The sequence below is a fragment of the Lolium perenne genome, chromosome 6 (assembly GCF_019359855.2).
Source record: "Lolium perenne isolate Kyuss_39 chromosome 6, Kyuss_2.0, whole genome shotgun sequence".
In the NCBI taxonomy this organism is placed as follows: domain Eukaryota; kingdom Viridiplantae; phylum Streptophyta; class Magnoliopsida; order Poales; family Poaceae; genus Lolium; species Lolium perenne.
Genome location: NC_067249.2, coordinates 224,781,184 through 224,806,215, shown reverse-complemented (window position 1 = coordinate 224,806,215; position 25,032 = coordinate 224,781,184). Strand labels below are relative to the sequence as shown.

Below are 25,032 nucleotides of genomic sequence, written 5' to 3'. Positions count from 1 at the left end.
CCCTTAGAATTTATAATAAAGAACTTAATAATAGTTATTTTGCTCTGGTCAAATGAAAACAATGAGTTGTTCAAATTATGACATTACTCCATGTACGATGGATAAGTTATTATAAATCTTAATGTTGAAACACACATACATAACACTGATGCTAAAATGCCATAAGGCAAATGATTTGAATTCCACTTATTTGTGGAACCGCCATTTAGGTCATGTTAGAAAGGAACGCATGAAGGAACTCCATGCAAATGGATTTTTGGAGTCATTTGATTTTTGAATCGTTTGACACTTGCAAATCTTTTCTAAAGAGAATGACTAAAATACTGTTCATAGCCCAAGAGATGAACGGACAACTAACTTAGTGGAAAAATACATGATGATGTATGTGGTTCACTGGACATAGTTGTGTGCGGAAGATTCTTCTACTTCATGAAAACTTTCAACAATGAATTGAGTATATATATGTGGATATATTCGATAAGGAAGAAGTTTGAAATTTTTGAATGGATTCAAATAAATTTCAGCATGAAGTGGAAATCATCGTAATAGAAAAGTCAAATATCTATGATTGGATCATAGTGGAAATATTTGAATTACGAGTTTTAGCGAACATCTAAGAGAGTTATGAAATTGTTCTACAACTCACGTTTCTTGGAGTATCATAGTGATGATGAAGTATCCAAAAGACGTATCCAAACCTTGTTGGATCAATGATGAGATAAAATATTGATGCCAATATATTTTTTGTGGATTATGTTTTAGTGACTACCGCTTTTACACTAAATAGAGCATCATCATGATCCGTTGAAATGACACCATACGAGTTATGGCATGGGTATAAACCCTAATAGTCCTTTCTTTAAATTTTGGTCCAAGAGTTTACAACCAAAATCGGATGAATGTCTTTGTTGGTTATCCCAAAGTGTTGATTGGGAATTCTTTCCACTATGGATACAAAGACAAAAGTGTTTGTCGATGTTTCTTATTTATTTCCAAGAAATTGTTTCTAGCGAAATTTTTGAGTGGGAGGACAATAGAACTTGATAAAATTTATGAACCTGAGCATAATGGTCAGAGTAGCGCAGCATCGGAATTGGTTCCGGAAGCGGCCACGACGATCATGGCTCCCATGACTACAAAGTGTTTTAGCCATGGAGATTGAAGTACATATTGAACTTTGTAGGTATGGTTTACTTTGTTATCAAATAAATGATTTGTGGACAAAGGATTGATTTTGAACAATGATAAACCAACTACAAACAAAGAAGTTATGATGGGCCCTGACTCCGTTAAAATGGCTATACGCCATGAAATCCAAGATAGATAAATAATTTTGAAAGTAAAAAGAACTATAAAATTGATGGACTTGGATGAAATATCCTTGAAGAAGCTTGACTTGTCGAAAAGTTGTTTACGACAAAGTTCAAAGAGTTGACCACGACAAGATTAGATCTTCCGTAGCAATGCTTAAAGTCTATATGGATTATTCTAGTAATCACTACATATTTCCTTTATGAGATATGTTAGTAGGATGGCAAAATACATTACTTATCAGAAGTGTGTATTAAAGGTGTATACAAGATACAACCAAGAGTTTTGCTGGTCCGTGGAATACTAGATAGGTATACGAACTTCAAATTGGATGAAGTAAGTATCACGGAGTTGGAATCTTCACCAGATGAAATAGTCAAAGAGTTTTTGATTTCATCAGAGACGATGAAGAGGCTTGCATTTGCAAGAAATTAAGTGGGAGCGCTAAGACACATTTATAATACTTTATGTAGGTGACATATAGTTGGTTATAAATGATGTAATTATATACTTGATTAAAAGGTTTCATTGAGAAATTAATTTCAATGAAAGGATATGGACTGAAACATATCTAGTGTCAAGATCTATGAAGATAGATTGAAACACAAAATAAGTTTAAGTCAAAGTACATAGAATGGATATTGAAATAGTTCAATATAGAAATATTAAGAAAATGTTCTTGTCATGTGAAGTTTTAACAAGACTTGAGTGTATCTGATACTCAATGAGTAAAAACACATGAGTGATTATGGATCACGAATAATATGTACACAATCAGATGTCCTGTGCGCTAAAATGTTATGAGCATATACCAGAATGATTCATGAGATGATCATTGGACGACAGTAAGAGTATCCTTGAGTACTTTACAAGAACCAAGGATATATATAGTTTTGTATGGAGAAATGACAAACAAATCGCTGTAATGTGATTACACCGATATTTGTTTTGTCACATATAAAAATAGAATTTCAATCTCAAATTAGACTAAGTGTTGTTTTAAAGGTAGCACAATGAGCTAGAAGTTGTCTATGTTAGATTTAGAAGAGTTCTAAATATTGTGACGGATTCTACAAACGAAAGGCAGAGTATGTCATTGTTTTGACAATGACTGAGGATGTTAAGTCAAGAAGTTCTTTGAGAACTTGGTGTAGTTCCGACAGAGTCAGAACTTTGAAGCTATATTGTGTGTGACAATATTAGTGACATATTTCAGACCGCGGAATTAAGGTTCCACCAGAAGACCAAACATATTTAATGCCGACTCATTTGGAAATGAGTGATGCGTTGAGACGCAAATGAATTACAAAATACATACGTTTCTGAGCATGTCAGATCCGTTGACTAAAACCTCTCCCGTGAGCAAAACATGATAAAGCACCAGAAGGCCAAGGTGTTATATCTTTACAATGTAATCTAGATTATTGACTCTAGTGCAAGTGGGAGACTGAAGGAGATATGCCCAAGAGGCAATAATAAAAGTGGTTATTATATATCTTTATGTTTATGATAAATGTTTATATGTCATGCTATAATTGTATTAACCGAAACATTAGTACATGTGTGATATGTAGACAACAAAGAGTCCCTAGTATGCCTCTTAACTAGCTTGTTGATTAATGGATGATTAGTTTCATAATCATGAACATTGGATGTTATTAATAACAAGGTTATATCATTGTATGAATGATGTAATGGACACACCCAATTAAGCGTAGCATAAGATCACGTCATTAAGTTATTTGCTATAAGCTTTCGATACATAGTTACCTAGTCCTTATGACCATGAGATCATGTAAATCACTTATGCCGGAAAGGTACTTTGATTACACCAAACGCCACTGCGTAAATGGGTGGTTATAAAGGTGGGATTAAGTATCCGGAAAGTATGAGTTGAGGCATATGGATCAACAGTGGGATTTGTCCATCCCGATGACGGATAGATATACTCTGGGCCCTCTCGGTGGAATGTCGTCTAATGTCTTGCAAGCATATGAATAAGTTCATAAGAGACCACATACCACGGTACGAGTAAAGAGTACTTGTCAGGAGACGAGGTTGAACAAGGTATAGAGTGATACCGATGATCAAACCTCGGACAAGTAAAATATCGCGTGACAAAGGGAATTGGTATCGTATGTGAATGGTTCATTCGATCACTGAAGTCATCGTTGAATATGTGGGAGCCATTATGGATCTCCAGATCCCGCTATTGGTTATTGGTCGGAGTGAGTACTCAACCATGTCCGCATAGTTCGCGAACCGTAGGGTGACACACTTAAGGTTTGATGTTGAAATGGTAGAACTTGAATATGGAATGGAGTTCGAATATTTGTTCGGAGTCCCGGATGAGATCCCGGACATCACGAGGAGTTCCGGAATGGTCCGGAGAATAAGATTCATATATAGGAAGTCATATTCCAAGTTTGGAAATGATCCGGTGCATTTATGGCAGGTTCTAGAAGGTTCTAGAAAAGTCCGGAAGAAATCACCATGGAAAGTAGAGTCCCGGAGGGACTCCACCTTGCATGGCCAGCCAACCCTAAAGGGGAGGAGTCCAAGGTGGACTCCCCAAGGGTGGCCGGCCAACCCCCCGGGGGAATCCCACCCCAAGTGGGATTCCCACCTTGGGTAGGTTTCCCTACACATGGAAGGTTTTTGGTTCGGGTCTTATTCGAAGACTTGTAGTCTAACACTTGGGGCTTCCACCTATATAATGAGGGGCATAGGAGAGGGGGCTGACCACCACAAGCCCATAGCTTGGCCGCACCCCTAGGTGGCCGGCCACCCCCTCTCCCAAACCCTAGCCGCCCCTCTCTCCTCCTCTTCTCCCGCACGCTTAGCGAAGCTCCGCCGGAGATCTCCACTGCCACCGCCACCGCCACCACGCCGTCGTGCTGCCGGATTCAAGGAGGAGCTACTACTTCCGCTGCCCGCTGGAACGGGGAGAAGGACGTCGTCTTCATCAACACCGAACGTGTGACCGAGTACGGAGGTGCTGCCCGATCGTGGCACCGTGATCAAGATCTTCTACGCGCTTTTGCAAGCGGCAAGTGATCGTCTACCGCAGCAATAAGAGCCTACTCTTTTAGGCTTTGGAAATCTTCAAGGGTTAGTCTTGATCATCCCCTCGTTGCTCCCGTCTTCTAGATTGCATCTTGGCTTGGATTGCGTTCTCGCGGTAGGAAATTTTTTGTTTTCTATGCAACGAATCCCTACAGGCAGCGGTGTCGATGGAGAAGCTTTCCGGGGGCACTTCCCCGTCCCGGTGGCATGCCGGAACAGAGACTCCTGTCCCCCAGATCTTGGCTTCGTGATGGCGGCGGCTCTGGAAGGTTTCTCGTACCGTGGTTTTTCGTATCGAAGATTTAGGTCGAGGAGGCTTAAATAGGCGAAGAGGCGGCGTCAGAAGGTCAACGAGGCGACGACACACTAGGGGGGCGCGGGCCCCCCCTTGGCCGCGCCAGGGTCATGTGTGGTGGGCCTGTGACCCCCCCTCTGGCCTCTCTCGGGTGTTCTGGAAGCTTCGCGTGATCCTAAGATGCTGGGCGTTGATTTCGTCCGATTCCGAGAATATTTCCTTACTAGGATTTCTGAAACCAAAAACAGCAGAAAACAACAACTAGCCCTTCGGCATCTCGTCAATAGCTTAGTTCCGGAAAACGCATAAATATGACATAAAGTATGCATAAATATGTAGATATCATCAATAATGTGGCATGGAACATAAGAAATTATCGATACGTCGGAGACGTATCAATCATCCACAACCAGACTTTGATTTTGAGAGGAATTTTGCTTTTCCAGAGATGTCTGAATGACCTATCTCTCCCATTCCTGCACAAATGTTTGTAAACTGACTTTACAGTGAACAGACCATCTTTTGACCATTTCCAGCGATGTGAATCTTTTTCCTGGGACAACCTCACCTGGTTCATAATCTGAAGTATCCCAGCTTCTTGGATGATGAGATCAGGTGTCAGCCATCTCCTGTAAGAGAAACTCCAACCCACTGAAGCAGCCTCTGCCACTGTGATATTCTGATCATTGCAAATATCAAAAAGAGCAGGGAACATATCTTTCAGAGGACTAATACTACACCAAGAATCACCCCAGAAACTAGTCAGGGTCCCACTCCCAACTTTCATCCTCCTTCCACAGAGATAAATGTCTCTAACTTGCAACATGTCAGACCATAAAGCAGAATCACCAGGCCTTTTCTTTGTGTAATATATCCCTTTATCTTTTAAGTATTTCAATCTCATGAAATCTTGCCAAGGGCCAGTATCATGCTCCAATTTCCACCACCACTTACAAATCAGGCTGATATTAAATTTGAGCAAGTCTTTAACACCCAAGCCACCCTTCTGTTTTGGCTTACAAATCCACTTCCATTTCACAAAGTGGTACTTCCTTCTGTCAGCACTACCAGCCCAGAAGAAAGATCTGATGGGTTTATCTATTTGTTCAATGTTAGTTTTGTGTAACAGCCTCAGAGACATCTGATACACTGCAGTGTTGGAGAGGCAAGCATCAATTTTCACTAATCTTCCACCAATAGACATGGAATTACCAATCCATCCACTCATCTTCTTTTTGGTTTTTTCACCCAGGAACTCCATTTCAGAAACAAAAGTCCTTCTAGCACACACTGGAGTCCCTAAGTATTTGATAGGCCAGCTGCCTCTCTAACAATTGAACATCTCAGCATAGAAGTTTTGTTTGATATCATCTTCCAGAATCATCAACACCTCACTTTTCTCAAAATTAATTTTCAGACCAGACATGGATTCAAAAATATACAGCAGTAACTTCAAATTAACAGCTTGTTGAGGCACATCTTTGATGAGCAAAATGGTATCATCGGCATACTGCAGAATTGCAATCCCCTACTGTATCATATTATCAGCCAAACCTGAAATTAGCCCATTTGATTGTGCTAGGTACAATATTTTTGCCAAACTGTTTGCTGCCATGTTGAAAAGGAAGGGAGCAAAGGGATCTCCTTGCCTCACACCTTTATAACTAGTGAAATATGGGCCCACCTTGTCATTAACTTTGACACTAAGGGTCCCACCAGTGACCACACCTCTAATCCAGGTCAACCAACTATTACTGAAGCCTTTTTATCTATAGCAGTCAAACAAAAACTCCCAATTAACCTTATCATAAGCCTTTTCAAAGTCTATTTTCAAAATCACCCCTGGTGTTTCCTGAACTTACATTCCCTCAGAATTTCTTGAAGTAACATCACTCCATCTGTGATATACCTGTTTTTGATGAAAGCAGTCTGGCAGGGAAGCAGAAGTTTACCCATCACAGGGTTTGCTCTGACAGTCAAAACTTTAGTTACAATCTTGAAAAAGACTTGCAACAGGCAAATTGGTCTGAATTTTTGAATAATGTCAGCATCATCAGATTTTGGAATCAAAGTAATGATCCCATAATTAATTATGTCAAGGATAATTCTGTGATCATGTAGATCATCAAAAACTTTCATAATATCAAACTTAATGATGTCCCAACAGTGTTGATAAAATTTGATGGGGAAACCATCAGGACCAGCAACTTTATTCTTCTCCATATGGTCAACCACATCTTTGACTTCTTCCAAGGAAAAACTCTTATCCATGTCCAGAATATCTACACCATTGAGTTGTTCCTCCTCTGTCCAAATATCATCTCTATCTAATCCCTGAATCATTTACAGGTCCAAATAATTCCTTATAAAAGGAAGTAGCATGCTCCAAAAGAGCAGCAGCACCTTGGATAGTAGAGTCACCATTTTTCAAAGAGAAAATTGTTCTCTTCCTTCTGCAGCCATTAGAAGCTCTATGGAAGAAGGCAGAATTGCTATCACCTTGTAAAATCCAATTCTCCCAGGATCTCTGTCTCCAAAAAAATTCTTCATTATCAAGGATTTTCAACATTTCCTGCTGTAGCAATTTTTTTCTTTTCTTTGATCTGAGGAAAAGAGGCTAGCTTCTTCAATATCCTCAAGTTTTTTCAACTCTGTACTGACATCTTTTTTCCTTTTAATGTCTGCACCTCTCAAATTAGCACCCCAACCTTTCAAAGCTCTCTTAACATTTTTTAATTTCTTCTGCAGCCTATCTACACTGTTGATGGCAAACACTTGTTTGGTCCAACTTCTCTGGACTCTGTCTAGAAAGTTATCCTCACGAAGCCACCTTTTTTCAAACCTGAAATCCCTGTTCTTCTCTCTGATGTCCAAGGTATCCAGGATCAAAGGGCTATGATCAGAAATAACTCTCACCAGCTTGTGCACAATAACCAAAGGGAATAAATCCTCCAAAGAGTTACTCATAAGAAATCTATCCAATTTCTCCAAAGTGGGATCAGCATGATTATTGGACCAGGTATATTGCCCACTAGACATATGAATTTCTCTCAAAGCACAAGTATTGATGATAGAATTAAAAATATCAGACCATTTAGACAAGGACATTGGCTTATTCTTCTCAGAAGAGAATCTTAACAAATTAAAATCTCCCCCTACCAAAAGTGGTAAGGTTTGATTACTGCACACATTGCCTAGTTCCACAAGGAACTCTTCTTTATCACAGCTCTGAGCAGCTCCATATACAATCACTAGGCACCATTTCACAGACAGTTTCAAATCAAGCAGAGTTATCTTTATATGAAATTTACCAACCGAAGTGTCACAAATGGTAAACCTGGATAGCCTAAAACCACCTAGGATACCCCCACTTCTACCAACAGAGCTGATCCATTTCCAGTCAAACTCCCCTCTGGGGTCAATTCTCCTGAAAAAAGCAGGAGAGTATTCCTTCTTGATTGTTTCCTGAAGACCAATGAAGTCAAGTTGTTGATCCTTCAAGAAGTCTGCCAAAAAGACACTCATACCTTTTTTGCCCACCCCTCTACAATTCAAAGAAGCTCCTATCATAGGTACTTAGGGTCCTGTTTCCTTCTCCTGGATCCAGCTACAATCCCACTCAAAGGGTGGTTATTGCCAGCCTTCACCTGGGCAGCACATGATTTTGTCTGTGCCCCCATAGTGGCATCACCTGATTTTTATTGTGATCCACTCCTTCCCAACTTACAGGCAGATTTCTCAGATCTCCTCTTTCTTCTGGACACAACAGGAGTAAAATCATCTTCATCCATCTCTCTATCACTGCTACTTTGATCAGAACCAAGCCCAAGCAGAAGGATTTGTTGTGTGTCTACACTATTGGTAGCAACAAAGGAATTATGTGCTGAAACAATAGTGTGTCTAGCAATTTCTAGATCTTTCAGATAATTGATTTTTTCAAGATTAAGAGAAGCAGGATTAACACCCATTTCTAGAGCTCTATTTAAAATGTCCTCATCATCAAGCAAAGCAAAAGAGTTGTGAGTGTTAAAATTTGTACCTGGAATGTTTCTTGCAGAAGTGTTCTCCATGGCTCTTGGGTCAATCCTTGTGTTGTGAACACCCAGAGAATCAATCCTGGAGCTCATCCTAGGAGCTTGTTGACGCAGTCCTTCACCAGCGCCAACATTATGGATATTAGCACCACCTGGAGATTCAGTATCAATAGAAGGATTATCAACCTGAGAAAGAGGATCCTCTTGAGTGTCAGGATCAGGTTGGGAGCTCTCATCAGTTCTTTCAACCATGGGGACAACCAGAGCAAGAATCCCTTGTCCCTGAGTCAAAAAAGGAACATCTGAAGCTTGTGAGTTTTCAGAGCTGTCATAATCAACAAGTTCATCAGAGTGTCCACTTCTTTCCTTTGTGTTTTCAGCAATGAGATCAAGAAGACTTATGTATTCTTTCTGAATAGTGAAAGCTTTATCAGTTTTTGATCTAGCCAGAGAATTGACAAACTGTCTATAGGATTCATCTTCCTTCTGAATAGAGGAACCTTCTCCCACTTGTAAAGGCACAGAAGCAAGAGCATCAACCGCTTGTTTAAGAATCCCGGGGAGAACAGGAGTAGACTTACTAGAGTCACTAGATGCAGGTATTAAGTTCTCACTCAGGGTGCAAGAAGAATCTAACTCAAACAATTTCCTTTTACCAGTTTCCTTTTTCCCATCCACAGGAGAGGCATGCAAAGCATTTTGACGATGAGAATTATTGTGATTCCCAGAGACCTTAGGTGGGGCTGACTGGGATCCTGCATCAGACTCCTGCAGACCAACTCTCTGTCTCTTGGGAGTACCCTGGTTTCCTTCATTGCCTTGGGTATCAACAAGAATGGCAGACTTGTTCCCAGCATTAGCAGAAGGATCAAACAATTTTCTAGAGTACTGAAATTCATAGAAGCCCTTTTTGATTTCCCCAATTCTAGAGTTAGGAACTAGGGCCAGATCTCGGCTGCCAATCTTGACCCTGACATAGGCAAAATGTCTGAGGTAGTTCTTGTCCAGAGCAAGGGGTTTGCCAACCAAACTAGCAGCATAGAAAACTGTGGACTTATTCCTAAACTTCATGGGAATACCCTTAATTCTGAACCAGGCTTCCTGCATAATGGCAATTGGTTCAACATCACCAGCCCATTTTTCCAAGATGATGATAGCACCAGGAACAGTTCTCATAAATAGCTTCCCAAAGTGAGCTAACTCTTCGATAGTTTTGGCTGAAGGAAATCTGGTTCTGAATTCTGTAGCAGAGACCTCTTGTGCAAAAAATCTCCAATTGATCTTCATAGATTCTGCCCAGACGTTGAACTCATGCTCAACGTTTCTGCAATTAACTTCACCTTTTTCCACAGTAATATGAGCGTAATTGAGTTGCTCAACAGGGTAATTATCCTCCTCAGGAACAGGGATGGAATAGAAGCCTGACCCAAATTCTTCACTACCATAGAAAGGAGCCATGTATTCCCACGGATTACATTCTTGGCAAACAGAAACATGGTGATCACCACCACAACTGAAGCAAGAACCATTACCCAAGTTTCTGTGAGGAATATCTGGTCTTTTGTTAGCAAGAGTGATGGAGGCAGGGGCAGGTGGAGGTATAGAGGACCCCACCGACTCCGAACTATCAGCTACAAAAGCAGATCTATGTTGTGGCTGCTCTCTAGATTCGGTTGCTAAAGCATCTGCAACTGCGGTATTAGATGATGGCAAGGAAGAGACAATGGGACTTACATCTGCAGAGCGGGTAGACACCTGGTACTCCTTCACCTAATCGGATTCAACACTAATTTTTCTATTGCTTAACCGTCACGATTTCCTACTACTACCAGATTTACTCATTTTATTCGGGTCAAGCTGCACCCAATGGCCAATGCCATATTTTGTTCTACCTTTCTCCCTTCTTTCATGAGCACAAGGATGTTCTATCTGTTGGATTTTTTTTATAGCAGAGTCCATATTTTGCCTCATCCATTATTTAAGAAGTGAGTGTTTTGTTTTTTGAGAAATTGGACAAAACTTACAACAACAGGGTCAAACTCACACAAACTACACACCTCCACGCACCCACATCCAAGCCTAACAAACACCCGAACATAATATGAATTTCACGGCATACAAAATTATATCATTAGAAACTAGACCATTTAAACTTTTCAATCATATATTTAGTGTAATATATATCGTGTATTATGTTGGTCAAATAGGTCCACACCCACTCTAGCAAACACAAGGGACCACATGGCAACACGAACGGACTCCCAACACCGTGTGGACAAAGGCAAGTCAGGACATTGGGGGCATCCATCAATCAACTGCAGATCTAAGGTAGGAACCAGCCAAGGTGGTCAAAAAATCGCAAACCTCTATGACGACAGCTTCGGAAACCGTTGCCAACAGTTCTGACTTAGCAACCCCATTACCAATAGAAATCATATGCATGTTGAACTCACGCGAGAGAGAGATAGAATGCAACGTCAACAACACCAATCTTCTAAAAGCCAAGTGTCGGACTCGGTTGAGAAGCCACAACCGAGAGTTCGTGCGAGTCGGACCTCACTTCCTTGACGGAAGGAGGCATATCCACACCACCTCGTTTTATTTGGGTCAAGATGCACCCTATTAGTGGACAATGGCATGTTTTGTTGTAATGTCTCTTTTCTCTCCCTATATTTTGTTGTGATGTCTATTTGTCTCTCCCTTATTTCGTGAGCACAAGGGATGTTCCAACCGTTTGTAATCGTAGAATTGAAGCTTGCTCTTAAACCTCACCGGAGAATAGGGTGAGACCTTTGTGGGCGACCACACCCCTCCAACGTAGATGTACTTCCCTCAAAAGGAAGGAACTACGGGAATCGTCCATTATGTCTCCGCGTGCTTCAGTCCCTGTTACCTCTGTCCTTTATTGTATCTTGCTTAGTGGTAGCTTTCTTAGCTGTGTAGTTTGTCATCTAGGTAAATTCACTTAGTTGCATATCTAGAAAATTTACCTTTTGTGTCAAACCTAAATTGAAAAACAACTAAAATTTGGTAGCACCTATTCACCTCCCCTTTAGGTGCGACATACGATCCTTTCAGCTTTCCTTCTCTTCTCATTTGGCAAGGACACAATCGTTTCGCTCCACCAGCGGTTAATGCCTCTACCCATCGGAGCCGAGGCCACCCCAATTGAGCCATTCCATGCAAAGATTTGCTCATTCACGGTGGAAAAGAAGGAGCAGTCCAGGAGTAGGTGTTGTACCGTATCCAAATGAATCGTGCAAAGCTTGCAATTGGGATCATGCGGCCATCCCCAGATTGCGAGATTGACGGCAGTGAGGATCTTCCCATGTAGTACAAGCCACTGAAGTACCTCCATTTTGGCTCCACATGAGCCTTCCAAACTTTCTCGATCGTGGAGGTGCGAAAGATCTAGAGAATTGACATTGGTAAGCCGACACCGTGGTGTACGTATATGCCGGAAGCCGCCCATCTCCATGTGATTGCATCCGGCCATGGATGGAGGGTAACGTCTTGCATGAGGTTCCAAAGCCTGAAAAGGTGGGAGAGCTGTGTCGACATGGAGAGGTGGACCAAAGCCCTCATGCGTAATACCGCTAGAGCAATGCGTTGTTGCAGAGGCTGTGTGTAATGGGTATCTCCGCGAGATTAATATATGCTCTTTGTCGAAAAACATCATCATTAGAATAAGAACCTAACCCAGTATTGTTGCCTTTATAACCTTGTCTTCAATAGCTGTTGCCCAAATTTATATTCTTGGAGGAGAAAACCGTGATGTACTCACGATACAACCGGTTGTTTGAACTGTAGTATGGCATTTGTGTTGCAGAGTTAGGATGCTAGAACTAGAAGTTTGCACTTTGTATGTTCTTGTGACAATTTAGTAAGTGAGCAGAATCAAGCATAATTGGTATGAATTTGTTCGTCATTGCTCTATCTCTGGAGACACGGTTTCAAATTTGCACCAGCCTGTGTATGAAGTGAGTCTATAAGCAAACAAAATGCAGAATACACAAGTACCTACCCCAGTATTGTTGCCTTTATAACCTTGTATTGAATAGCTGTTGCCCAATTTCATATTCTTGGGGGGGAAATCATGATGTATCTCACGATACAACGGGTTGTTAGAACTGTAGTATGGCTTCTGCAGTCAGAGTTGAGGATGCTAGAACTAGGAGTTTGGACTTTACATGCTCTTCTGACGATTCAGTAACTGAGGAGAATCAAGCATAATTTGTATGAATGTGTTTGTCATCGATAACAGATTTCTTCAGACCGGCTGGTTCAGTTTGTTACTTAGAGCACAGAAAAAACCTGGTTGCACTATACCCAGGCCTGGAGACAGGATTTCAAATTTGCACGAGATTTCTTGGAAGCTCACGGCAAATGGCCTCTACTCCACCAAATCGGCCTATGAGATGCAATTCTTCGGCTCCACCACATCCCCTTTGAACAAGATGGTTTGGAAGGCTTGGGCACCGCCTAAGATCAAATTTTTTGCTTGGCTTGCGAATCAAAATAGGCTTTGGACGGCCGACCGGTTGGCGAAGAGAGGGTGGCCAAATTGCGGCTCTTGCCCCCTATGCAAACAATGTGTGGAAACCGTTGACCACCTCTTCGTCCATTACCGCTTCACTACTCGCTTATGGACCGCCGTCAAGCAATGGTTGGATATATCCGAAGACGTCCAACATGATTCGACAAACTTCACCATCTCCGAATGGTGGCAATTCATGGCGGGGGGAAGCGCCAAAAACCGCAAGGCCATGGCTTCCATCACCCTCCTTGTTTCTTGGGAGGTGTGGAATGAGCGTAATGATAGGATCTTCCGCAACAAAAGTGCTCCGTTTGATGTAGTTTTTGATAGAGTTAAGAGAGAGGCTAGGCTTTGGGTTATTGCGGGCGCCAAAAGGTTGGGCGGAATGATGCCGGGAGAGTAATCCCTTGTAATTCATTTGCATGTACTTTCATGTTAAACTTCTTCACTTAATCAATAGATTGGGGCAAAGCTTTTGCCCCCGTTTCAAAAAAAAAAAAAAATGCACCAGGCCTGTGTATGAAGTGAGTCTATGAGCAAACAAAATGCAGAATACACAAGTACCTAGCCCAGTATTGTTGCAATGTTGGCTTTATAACCTTGTCTCAATTGCTGTTGCCCAAATTCAAATCAAGGAGGAAAAAACCTTGATATATTTCACGACACAACCGGTTGCTAGAACTGTAGTAAGGCTTCTGTGTTCCAAAGATGAGGATGACGCTAGACCTAGGAGTATGGACTTTGTATGCTCTTGTGAGATTCAGTTAATGAGCAGCGTCCAAGCGTAATGTTGGTGAACTTGTTCATCATCGATAATGGATTTCTTCAGTCTGACTTGTTCAGATTGTTAGTAAGAGCACATAAAAAATATGGTTTCATTATACCTCTGGAGACAGCCATACAGGGTTTCAAATTTGCACCAGCCCTGTGTATGAACAGAGTTATGAGCAAACAAATTGCAGAACACACAAGTAGTTATGTCTTGTTATTGTTGCCACTATACTGTCACGTACGGAGTATATACACAACTCGATCACAGTACACACTTGAGGCAAAAAAAAAATGCTCAGACCTACTACGTGCTGATGCTTGTTCAGGCGAGGAGGTTGCGCGACTCGGCGTACCATCGCGTGTAGCAGCGCTCGAGGTTGGGCCAGTCGGTGTCCGGGCATGCGGCGAAGTGGTGCAGCCACAGCGCCAGGGCCTCCTCCTGCTGCTCCCACCGCAGCTTCTCGATGAGCTCCTCCAGCACCGTCACCATCTCCGCCCTCTCCCTGCCGCTCAGCACCGGCGCGTCCGTCCCGGTGCTGCCGCGGCACAGCAGCGGCAGCCACGACCGCAGCATCGCCATCCGGTGCTCCGCCACCGCGGCCTTGTCGCCTTCTCTGTCGCCGGTGTCCTGCTCGAACTCCGCCGAGTTGGCATGCCTGAACAAGAACACTGCAGACACCAATAGCATCCGTGTGAGCGTGCACATTTCTTGATAATTTCTCAGGAAATGGTTCCGCACGTAGTTACGTACCGGCTAGCCGGAGCAGCGCGACCTGGAGGGTGGGCTCGGCGACGAGCGCGCGGCCGCCGAGGCGCGGGGCGTTGCCGAACTGCACGGCGGCCTCGAGCGCCGCGCCGCACGCGGCCATCTTCTGCGCGAGCCACAGCAGCTCGGCGGCGAGCTTCTCGGCCGCAGGGCCGCCGAACGCCGCCTCGCCTTCCAGCGGGGCGACGGCCGGCCTCCACAGCCGCATGCCCGTCCTGACCGCGCGCGCGGCCAGCTCCATCGCGGGCCAGTCCCCGCCGCCGGTCGCCGACGCCTCCAGCTGGCGCAGCGTGCGCTCGAACGCGGCGGACAGCGCGGCGCGGCTCACGGCGCCGACCGCCGCGCCGCCGGCGAGCGCGTTGTCGTCGAGGAGGCGCTCCGCGAGCCCCCGCACGAGCTCGTACTTGCGGGAGGCGACGGGGAGGCGGGACGCCACCCAGAGCACGTGCCCGAGCGCGCGGCCCACGCTGGTGGAGGCAGCCGGCGAGCCCTGCTGGTCCGCGCGCGGCGGCGGCGGCAAGGATGGCGCGAGGGAGGGGGGTGGTGGTGGTGGCGGGGGAGAGAGCGCGGAGAGGACCGCGAAGAAGACGGAGATGAAGGCCTGCGTGGCCAGCAGCGCGAGCCGGCGGAGCACGGAGAGCGCGCGCGCCGCGGCCGCGGGGAGCGGCAGGAGGAGTATGGTGGAGGTGGCGGTGCCCTGCTCGGTGGATGAGGAAGGGGAGAAGGCCGAGAAGAAGGTTCCGGCGAGGGACAGGAGCGGGTCCATGGGCGTCCGGAGCGGGTGCCGGCGCTGCTGCCACTGCTGCGCCTCCATTCCGATCGATCTCCTCGGAATACAGGTGATCACTGGGGCACTGTGCAAGAGACGAAGGGGGTAGCTTACTTATCCAAGCCAATGAGCTCGCCGGGGAAACACAAGGTCGCGAGCGGAGAAAGGAGGGGACAAACTGGTAGTCGCCGTCCGGCGGCGGCTACGTGTTGGGCGACTCATCGGTGCAGTTGCCGCGACCTGGTGTTAACCGATCGGACGTTGAGTATTTGTCCCTTTGCCGGCCGCGCGGGGAAAATCGTGGTTCATGCGTTGGGGGATCTACGTGTTCAGTGTTTTCTGGCAGTTCCCGCCGAAACGGATGTGACCGTCGGCTCCTGTTTTTTCTTTCTAGACAGAATGTGTACTTCCTCTATTCTGTGAGTTATCCTCTTCTTTTGTGGTCACGATTATACGGACAAATGTGCGGAAGAGGTTGAGTAGAGTGGTAGAAATTGACTTCCCAGTTTGTTTGGATTTTCTTTGCCTGGTGTATACAGAGAAACCCAACACAGTATAAACGAGATGAGTTGGTCTCAACAGAAGATAGCCATTGTGAAATCACATTCGCTGTACTGTACCCTGAGGCCTTGTTTACTTCTAGAGTATTTATGGGGATGAGAGGGGATTATTTCGTATCCCGGAAAATCCCCACTAGTCCGTTTACTACTCCGGTTTTAAATGACATAATCCCGAGATATCCCCTCCCATCCCCTCCCATCCCCACATTTTTTGCCTAAATCAAAAACTCTCCATCATACTAGTGTATTTTTTGGGAGGGGTATTTGAGGGGATTCACCCAATCCCCTCCCATCTCCATACCCTTTGGGAAGAAAAATACGAGAAAAGTAAACAAGGCCTGAATGTTCTCCGAGGCAAATTGGTGTATGCCAGTTTCTGCTGCACTCATAAGACGCTAATATCATCAACAATTCATGACAAAATTTCAATTTATGGATGAGAACAACAGCACGCCACTACAGAAAGCAACTGTTCAACAGGCTCACGACCTACTCTTCTCTCGCTGAACAGAGCGGCTTCCTTCACAGGTAGTTCGATCAAAACTGGCTTCAGCGTCTCAAAAAAAATTCACAGGTCGGGGATTCAAACGCCTCCCTCGTCGTTCACCTGAGATGCTTCTGTATTCTTCTCTCTGCTGCAAGGGCTGCTTTGTTCTGTGGTTCCAAAGCTAAAGCGTGCCTGAAATCTGTACAGAACAAATGAGATTTAGCTCCTCGGAGAGGATTTTTGAGAAAAGTGAACACACTACACAGCACAAGTTCAGCTTCTGCTGCCAACTAATTTGACGGACCGTCTACGATAAGATCAGTCAACTCTTGGCTCTTTCATCAAAAAGAAAGGAAAACCAGTCGACTCAATGTTAACCAGTGGAGGAACCACGTTGTAGCTGCATAGTCACTTGACTACACAGGATTTTTGCAATACAAAGATACACACTTATGTATACGCTTAGTAACTCCGCTGACTAGCCCAAGATGCATATTCAGAAGGACTACAACGTATTTTCTCTACTAAAAAAATCCAGGGCGTATGCCTCGACGGAGAACTGTCTCGACGGCTCGAATTCTTTCTCGTCTGTTTCACTTTCCTATAATCCCATGTAGTGTAAATCCCCAATTCGTTCTGAAATTGCCTGCGATTAAGATTTTTGGAGCTGATATGTCCTGATTGCTCGTGAAATTTTGGTTGAGATCGTGTAAAAAAATTGTACATTTCGGCTAAAGTTTTGCAGTGATTTGTTTTCCGTTGTCTAAAATTCCAGCTATGTCGTTTGTGTGGTTCTCTATAAATTTAAGCTTCATCATTGACATTTGAGGGGCACTTTAGCAAATACCTTTTCATTTAAATCACTTCTATCGTATAGTTTGCTATGGAGCCAACTCGTCATATTTTTTTCTTTGAAAAATGTAAGTTAAAATAGAAGAGCTGTTATAATTTGCAACTATGAATAAGAACTACAATGTGAGTATGAAGACGGACAGTCATACATATTTGCACGAGAAGCACTACATAATTGATGTAATGAGGGGTTAGGGGCAATACAAATCAAAGAGTTCTCTTTCTTTTAGCATTATTTACACTACTTTTCTTTTATCAGTAGCCTTTTTTCCTAGGTCTAAGGTTTGGTAAATGGATAAACTTTTGAAGTGGCAGTCAGATTTCAATGTTGCAATTTCTTTTGTGCTCCTGTTTAATTTGTCTAAAAAGGTAGTATGTTCTAAAAAAAATCACATTTTTAAAGCTTGACATCACAACTTTTGGACCCTGGCTCCGCCACTGATGTTAACCCTATGCACAATTGCCAGTAAATCCTTCTCCAGCTTTACTGGGTGCGAGTTACTGGCGACCAGCAAGAATATCAGGAAAGATCCACATTTTCAATCAGATATACTAGTAACGACTAACTACATGCCAGAAAATTGCCACACCTTGGAGTGCTTCTTGGTGATTCAAAACCCGTTCTTTTGCAGCGCCTCGTCGTAGATATGCCTTGACATTCTGAGGCAACAACAGCATAAAAAGACAAGAATTGTGAATTTCTGATGTTGCCTTGACAGCAGAAGACGGTAGTGATATGTAACGATGGAGAAGGGATGAGAAATAAACTAAAAGTAGCTTACCTTTTTATCCAAGAGTAAGGCCTGATCACAATCCGCTTCAGCTTGCTTGAAACTGCATAAAATTCAATGTACATATAGCTTGAAAGTGCTGATTTCAGACAACTGTGGTCAAAATGAATGATAAGAAGTATACCGGCCAAGTTCCAGATAAGCAGCTGCTCTATTGCAATAGTATGTCGCATTAGTGCCATTTAATTCAATTGCCTCAGAGTAGAACTCAATCGCCTTGCTCCACTGTTTTCTTTTAAAAGAATCATTTCCCTGTAAAGTACAGAAAATTAATTTGTAGACGCAAGCTATGAACATGACATAAAATCAAACAGCATCTAAAATATTTTTACTTGATTATTATGTGGTTTTGGTGGTGGTGGTGGTGGTGGGGGGGGGGGGGGGGGATGTCCTGGTAATTAGCGTACACGAATATTCAGAGGAAGTAGTAGTTTCTTTGTTTTAAATTTATATTCTTGGCATAGAAAGGGAAAGTCCAAAAGAACATTATTTTTCAGAGAAAAAATCCACCATTATTGCTTGAACTAAAATTTTATTTCTCACCATAAAAGGGGAAGCACAAAAACATTCTGCGAGAGAAAGAGACAGAGACTTGAAATTCGAACGGAACATTAAATTTGCAATCAACCTGGAACATAATGGTCAATTTTTTAAATCAAAACTATTGAGTTTTGCCCAAGATTGAACACGAAAGCGAAATGTCTTGATTTTCCTGTGCTTGGTAGTCATTGCGCCCTCTTCTAATATATCAGTATATTACTCTTTTTTGAATGTTAGCAGGAGAGCTGCTAAATTCCTTGATTAGATTGAAAGTTTGTTACAAAGAAGAGAAGGGTGGAAAAACAAAGGCAAGGCCCAAGTCACCCAAAACAAAAAAAAGACCCGCACAACTCAACCCGGATCAAAAGGGGTCTTTGCTCCAGCCATATTCCAAAGAGCTACCTCATCTCTAATTCGCACTATCAAAGCTTCCACGGAGAGCTCCTCTTTCTGGAAAATTCGCCTGTTTCTCTCCCGCCAAATCTCCCAAGCTGCCAGGAGTATAAGAGATTGCGCTCCTTTCCTTTTATCCGCCGTAGTGCCAAGGCGGCAAAGGTTCAGCCATTCCGAGAGTGTTGTGATGCACTCCCAGGACGTGGGTTGCAAAGCTGGCAAGTTTGAGCATGTCGCCAAGGCTGACCAAACCCTCCTCATCCAAGCACATTCAAGCACATTCATATATTACTCACAGTAACAGACTCACACTCTGGGATACATGAGCACTGAGACTCACTAACTGCCAAAATCGGTGTGTAGGACTAGACAGGAAACATGCAGAACTAACAGAATCATACACTGGCTCACTCAATTCTTGAGAACTACCACATAAACCTTGATTATTTCTAACTAGTAGCGAGAACAAAGAGCTGATATAGAAATCAGGTCCTATGGAATATTCACCACCCAACATATTTTCCGCACACACGCTACCAAGGTCAACAGATTGTTCATAAAGAAACTTTTTAGCAGCTATGAGGCATCAACATCACCACTGGTTAGGTGAGAGTACCAACCTGGATGCATAATTACGTGTTCTTGAAAGGGAAAAATGCATATCCAAGGTAACTTGAAGAATGAATTCTCCTTTATTCATGTGCTGCTACAAATGAAAGAGATATACCTTTTCTTTCAACAGCTCTGATGCATCAACATCATGGTTGATTACTGGCGGGGGTGCCAACTTTGATACTGAAACTACTTGTTCCTGGATAGTAGAATACATATCCGATATAGCACGAAGAAGGAACTTGTCTGATCCGTGAGCTGCTACAAATGAAAGAGATATTGGACGATCATTGTGATTTCCCAAGGGAACAGTGGCCTGTAAAAGCGAAAGGAGGCATGAATTGGTTGTAAATTCTATAGGAAAACAAAGAACTACCTGAAATGGGTTAAATGAACTACCTGGCAACAGCCTGAAAGTGCAGCAATGCTGACAAATGCGTACATTTTATCTTCAAATTCAGATGATAGTCTCTGTTTGGAGTTTCTTTTTAAAGGATATCCAGCCATGGTTGGCAGAACTAAAATTCCAGTGTCCTGAATCACGACACGTGAAAGAAAAAGCAGACAAAATTCATGAACACTTGGTTCAGACCAATGGCAAACTTTTGGAAAGGAATAATATTGAATTAATTTAGCATGAAGGCCTACGGTGACACAATGTGTGATAGATGGTGTTTCATGCAAAAATTTAATACTTTATCATTTGAACAAAAGGATATAACCAAATTAAATCATACACAATTCCAGTGTTTCCCTTTTCCAATCTAACATAGAGTGAATGCATAGAAAGATTCTCTATCAGTTCCTTCTTCACATAATCCAGTCCATGTAAGAACAGATTGATTTAAATCCGACTGCATGGGTGGAAATTTATTCCCTGGAGCAATGGGTGTCTAAGTTCGTTCTTTGAATAATGGCATTGGCACCAGGAGCTAGTGCCTGGTTGGTTGCGTAAGAACCGGTTTTGCTGCAAGTACCAAACAAAGAACTCTCATATTCACTAATTACCACAGTATGATCTATACAAGTTAACTCCTTACAAAGGAGCTATTAAATATGCATAGCTGAGTACCGGTATTGCAACTATGAGAACTAAATAAAATAAAGTCAAAACTAAAAGGTAGTCAAACAGTCTCAATCAACAACTAAGGAGTCAAGTGGCACAATACCTTTAGAAGATTCTTGAGTGCAGATCGCCATTCACTACGTACATTGTAAAGAGATTTGATGTTATCGTCTCTGAAATTTACAGCTTGTAGTACACGGGTAGTAATTTCAAGACCAAGCTTGGGTTTTACAGTGTTAACCCAATCCTCATGGTTTGCTTTGAATTCATATCTGAATAGTTGATTTACACAGAAATTTCAAGGTGATTAGTTCATGTTCATAAGCAATTAAGCAAATAATACAATACTAAAAGAACAGTAGATGGCAAAAAAAACTAATCATCTGATTTTACTGCACGAACGATTGAACATTGTGCATGTATCCAAGAAGAGTTTAGCAACTAAGGCAACTCATGGATACTGTTCTTTCTAAGATCTCACAACCAAATATTGAATGCATAAGGTACAATTCAACTAACGAACATGGTGGTCATGACCAGCTTGAAACCGATGGCTGACTGATTTAACACAGGATGAACCAGTAAAACTAGCACTTCTATCCTAAATACCTAGGCAACTTGGCATGTAGAAAATTTAACACTTTGGACTCTTCACTCGTCAATTCAGGCCACAAAGAGGATACAAGTTTGAACAGTGATTCAGCAAACTTCGATGAATGCCACAAAAGTACATCCTTGCTGGGCATTACTGCAATCCCAATTCTTGATAACAAATGTTTAATCCTTCAAGGACCTTACTCAGTATGCGTTCTATCATTTTTCAGATTTCTTTTGTTGGGATTTCATCAGTTGATTCTACCGGAGAACAGGAATTATTGAAACAAACCTCTGTAATAACAGCATAACCGTGCATAGAGCTTTCAAGGCCGAATTTCCTTCTTGCATATTTGTAGAAGGTTCACAGAACTCCTTCAGGCTAGGAACATTTGAAATAATATACTGGCCAATATTGATGTGCTTAGGTGGCTGATCTGCAATATAGATGTGAAGTTGAATGTCTCACATCTGGCTGCATAATCTAAATAAACCTAATGAGAGATGTGTTCAAGAAACAGAGACATCAGTATGGCTTACATCCAGGTAATGTAAGGACAGCACTTTCTATGACATGCACAGTTTTCTGGCTGGGAACCTTCAGAGACTCAAAGCAATCATCAGCAAAAATCAACTGACTTTTTCCCTTAATAAACCCGCCTACAGCAGCAGGTAAAAGAATATCTCCAACACGATGCAGAATACGAGGATCTCGTGCAAGCCATCCTAAAAAGGATCAGAAAGCAAGCAGAATAAGAAACAATCTACATGGATATCCCATGGAGAAAACAAAGCATCTTTCTTGGCATAAACCATTATTACAGTTTGAGAACCCCCAAAATAGTTGGTGCTCTATTCTCACTCAAAACAGTTCAACGTGAAATGATGAGGTTTGAATCAGAATGATCTTCATTGGCTTATGAACATACTAGTTGTCTGGTCACATTTTTTTACAGCATTAGCTATCCTTGTTTGTTGGGTACTATGTTACATATAAGTAACTTCTGCTATTGGACAGATAGATATTAATATTCTTGTCACAGTAAGTCATAAACAATGAGACATAAAAAACTAATAAGGGCAAGAAAATACCAATAGTATCTAGACTTTGTGAATTTGCTAAGGTCCCAACAGTAGACACCACTCCATGAGAAGGCCGGAAACAAAGTACACGACAGAAAGATGCTGGTATTCTCAAATCACCAGTTGTATCAGTACCTACAAGAGTTTCAGGACTTAAAGGTCAGTTTGCATATGGAATATGAACGGATATCTAAAAGAGCCAAACACGCAAAATAACCAGGCTCACTTTGCATCAAGAAAATATCCATGGAGTAAAGGAGAAGATGTGCAGCAGTTGAACAAGTACTAAAATAATCATGGTTGATAAAAGTATCACAACGTATGAAAAGGAACAAACATAAGAGAGAACTAACAAATCACAATGAACAGACTAAACATAAGCAATGTAAAAAAGCCATTTTGTTCTGGGTTTACAATCAAGCGTGGGCATTCTGGACAAGCACTACCTCCAATTTTTATAAGGCGCACAGGTTTCTAAGAATTATCTTTGACCAAGAATTTGGTCCACAATATTTTGATAACTTGATAAAAATTGATAGCGTTGGACCCAAACTAAAAAAACTTTTCATAATACAGATTTTATATAAAAAATTCACATAGTAGTTGGAATAAACGTTGGTCAAAGTTAAGTTTTGGGAAGCATGTGCGCCTTCTAAAAAGAAGGGAGTAAGTATATAATACAAATAAGAGTGTAAGGAAATAAGATAAACACATTTGAGTACAAGAACAGATACATGAGCCATTATCACATATGAAGATGCATGTTTTTTGTGGAAAGCAAACAAAAGCATATCGCGGAAAAAAAGCTTCAGCACACGGATAAGTATAAATACAGGTTGAGGAAATTGTAAGTGAGTAAAAATCTTCAAGTAAAATACCAAGAGCAAAGTCGACAAGCTGAGCAGAAACTGCGACAGCGGAGCCACTGCAAGACCCTCCAGGGACAACTGATGGAGATGATGGGTTAATTGGTGTTCCGTAGTGCAAATTTTGTCCAGTAACACTGTAAAATCATGTTAAACGATATAGTGTAAGAATTCTTCATCGATCTAATGCAGCAATCGTATAGATAAATGTCTGGTGAGTCTTAGTTGGGGTTTGTTAATGATTAATATGACAAAAGAATCTTTCTAATGATTTAAGAAGGTGTCAATCTGAATTGAATGACTAGAAAAAGACTAGCTATAGGTGATGCAAAACTTATGCATAAAAACTATGACTCAAGCAGTCAAGTTGAGAATTATTTTACGACAGCCCCAACATGTAAGCAACTTTGCTAGCTTTGCTACCATCAGCTGGTCATCCACCAAACGGATGCAGGGTTTGACTATGCCAAATGAATCTATCTTGCATCTTCTGAAGTTTTAAAATTGTTACCACGAATAACCTTGTGCACCATTTTACTGACATCATACACCTACTCCAAACACTTCAATCAATAGCTAAAGAAGGTTCCACACAGTTTGATCCAGTTATGTGCTTCCTCCTTGAAGGTCATTTACTGCACATCAAGTTTGGAGTAACCTGAAAAAAAGACTTCCAGTAACCTGGCACCGACGATTCTGAACAGTAGTAAATCGTTCCAATCAAGCAAAATCGATTCAGTTTGAGCTAAGAAAGAAAGTACGAACCCAAAGCCGAGTTCATCCATGACGGTCCTGCCGACGCAGGTCGCCCCCTGCTTGAGCAGGTTGGTGACGGCCACCGCCGTGCGGGTCGCTGCCGCGTGCGTCCTCTTCCAGTCCGGGTTCCCGAAGCCGGCTACATAGCCCTCGATCTCGAAGCTAAAAACGCAATACAAAGGGGATCAAACACATGATCCCGCCGCTGAACAGTGAAGCAGAGGAGGAAGCAAGAAAGAAAAGGCGCTCACTTGTCGCTGACGGCGAAGGTGAGGTCCGAGAGCTGCTGGCGCGCGGCGGGGGGCGGGGCCTGCGGCGGCGGGGAGAGCACGAGGCTGTCGCAGAAGGCCCCGGAGTCGGGCGGGGCGGCGGACTTGCCGCGCAGCCACCTCCGGCGGCGCCGCGCGGCCTCCGCGAGGACGATGACCCCGGCGACGACGACGCCCGCCACGATCCAGGCGCGCGGGGTGGAATACGCCGCGGCGCCGCCGGCGCCCGATCGGGCCGAGGAGTCCATGGAGGAGGCGGAGGCGGATTAGGGTTCTAGGAGGGGTTTAGGGAGGCTGGCGGAGTGCTCTGCTCTGGGAATCGGCGCGGAGTGGGGAAGAAGAAAGAAATGATTTTTAGACTTTTCTTTCGGGTAAACACTCCGTATCGTAGCCCGATGGGAAGCAGATCGTCGGACCGGTCAGATGCCGTCAATTTCTATTCGATCGCACGGCCATATACAGCTATGTTTCTCCCGAAAAAAATGAGCCCATTAACCTCCGCACCTCACCCCCAAATTATCCGCTAATAACGCATCGAGGTTCCCCAGTCGATATACCGCTCGCCGCCTCCGCTCTCCCCGCCGCGCCGCCACAGCCCCGCCCACCGCGCCGCC

General features: G+C 43.1%; 2 protein-coding genes across 2 annotated transcripts; both read right to left on the bottom strand.

The window, feature by feature from the left end:
* Window positions 1-14,104: 14,104 nt before the first annotated feature.
* Window positions 14,105-15,898, bottom strand: LOC127305829 (uncharacterized). Its single transcript, XM_051336357.2, has 2 exons — window positions 14,766-15,898; window positions 14,105-14,683 (listed from the first exon to the last, which is right to left on the bottom strand). Exons 1-2 carry the CDS (start codon window positions 15,592-15,594, stop codon window positions 14,337-14,339), a joined length of 1,176 nt encoding a protein of 391 aa, XP_051192317.1. The 5' UTR covers window positions 15,595-15,898; the 3' UTR covers window positions 14,105-14,336.
* Window positions 15,899-16,468: 570 nt separating this feature from the next.
* LOC127305828 (outer envelope protein 64, mitochondrial) lies at window positions 16,469-24,761 on the bottom strand. Its single transcript, XM_051336355.2, has 13 exons — window positions 24,401-24,761; window positions 24,159-24,311; window positions 23,406-23,530; window positions 22,537-22,662; window positions 21,985-22,170; window positions 21,737-21,881; window positions 20,954-21,122; window positions 20,184-20,318; window positions 19,900-20,100; window positions 18,364-18,491; window positions 18,231-18,282; window positions 18,039-18,108; window positions 16,469-16,795 (listed from the first exon to the last, which is right to left on the bottom strand). Exons 1-13 carry the CDS (start codon window positions 24,664-24,666, stop codon window positions 16,713-16,715), a joined length of 1,839 nt encoding a protein of 612 aa, XP_051192315.1. The 5' UTR covers window positions 24,667-24,761; the 3' UTR covers window positions 16,469-16,712.
* Between the last annotated feature and the right edge of the window lie 271 nt (window positions 24,762-25,032).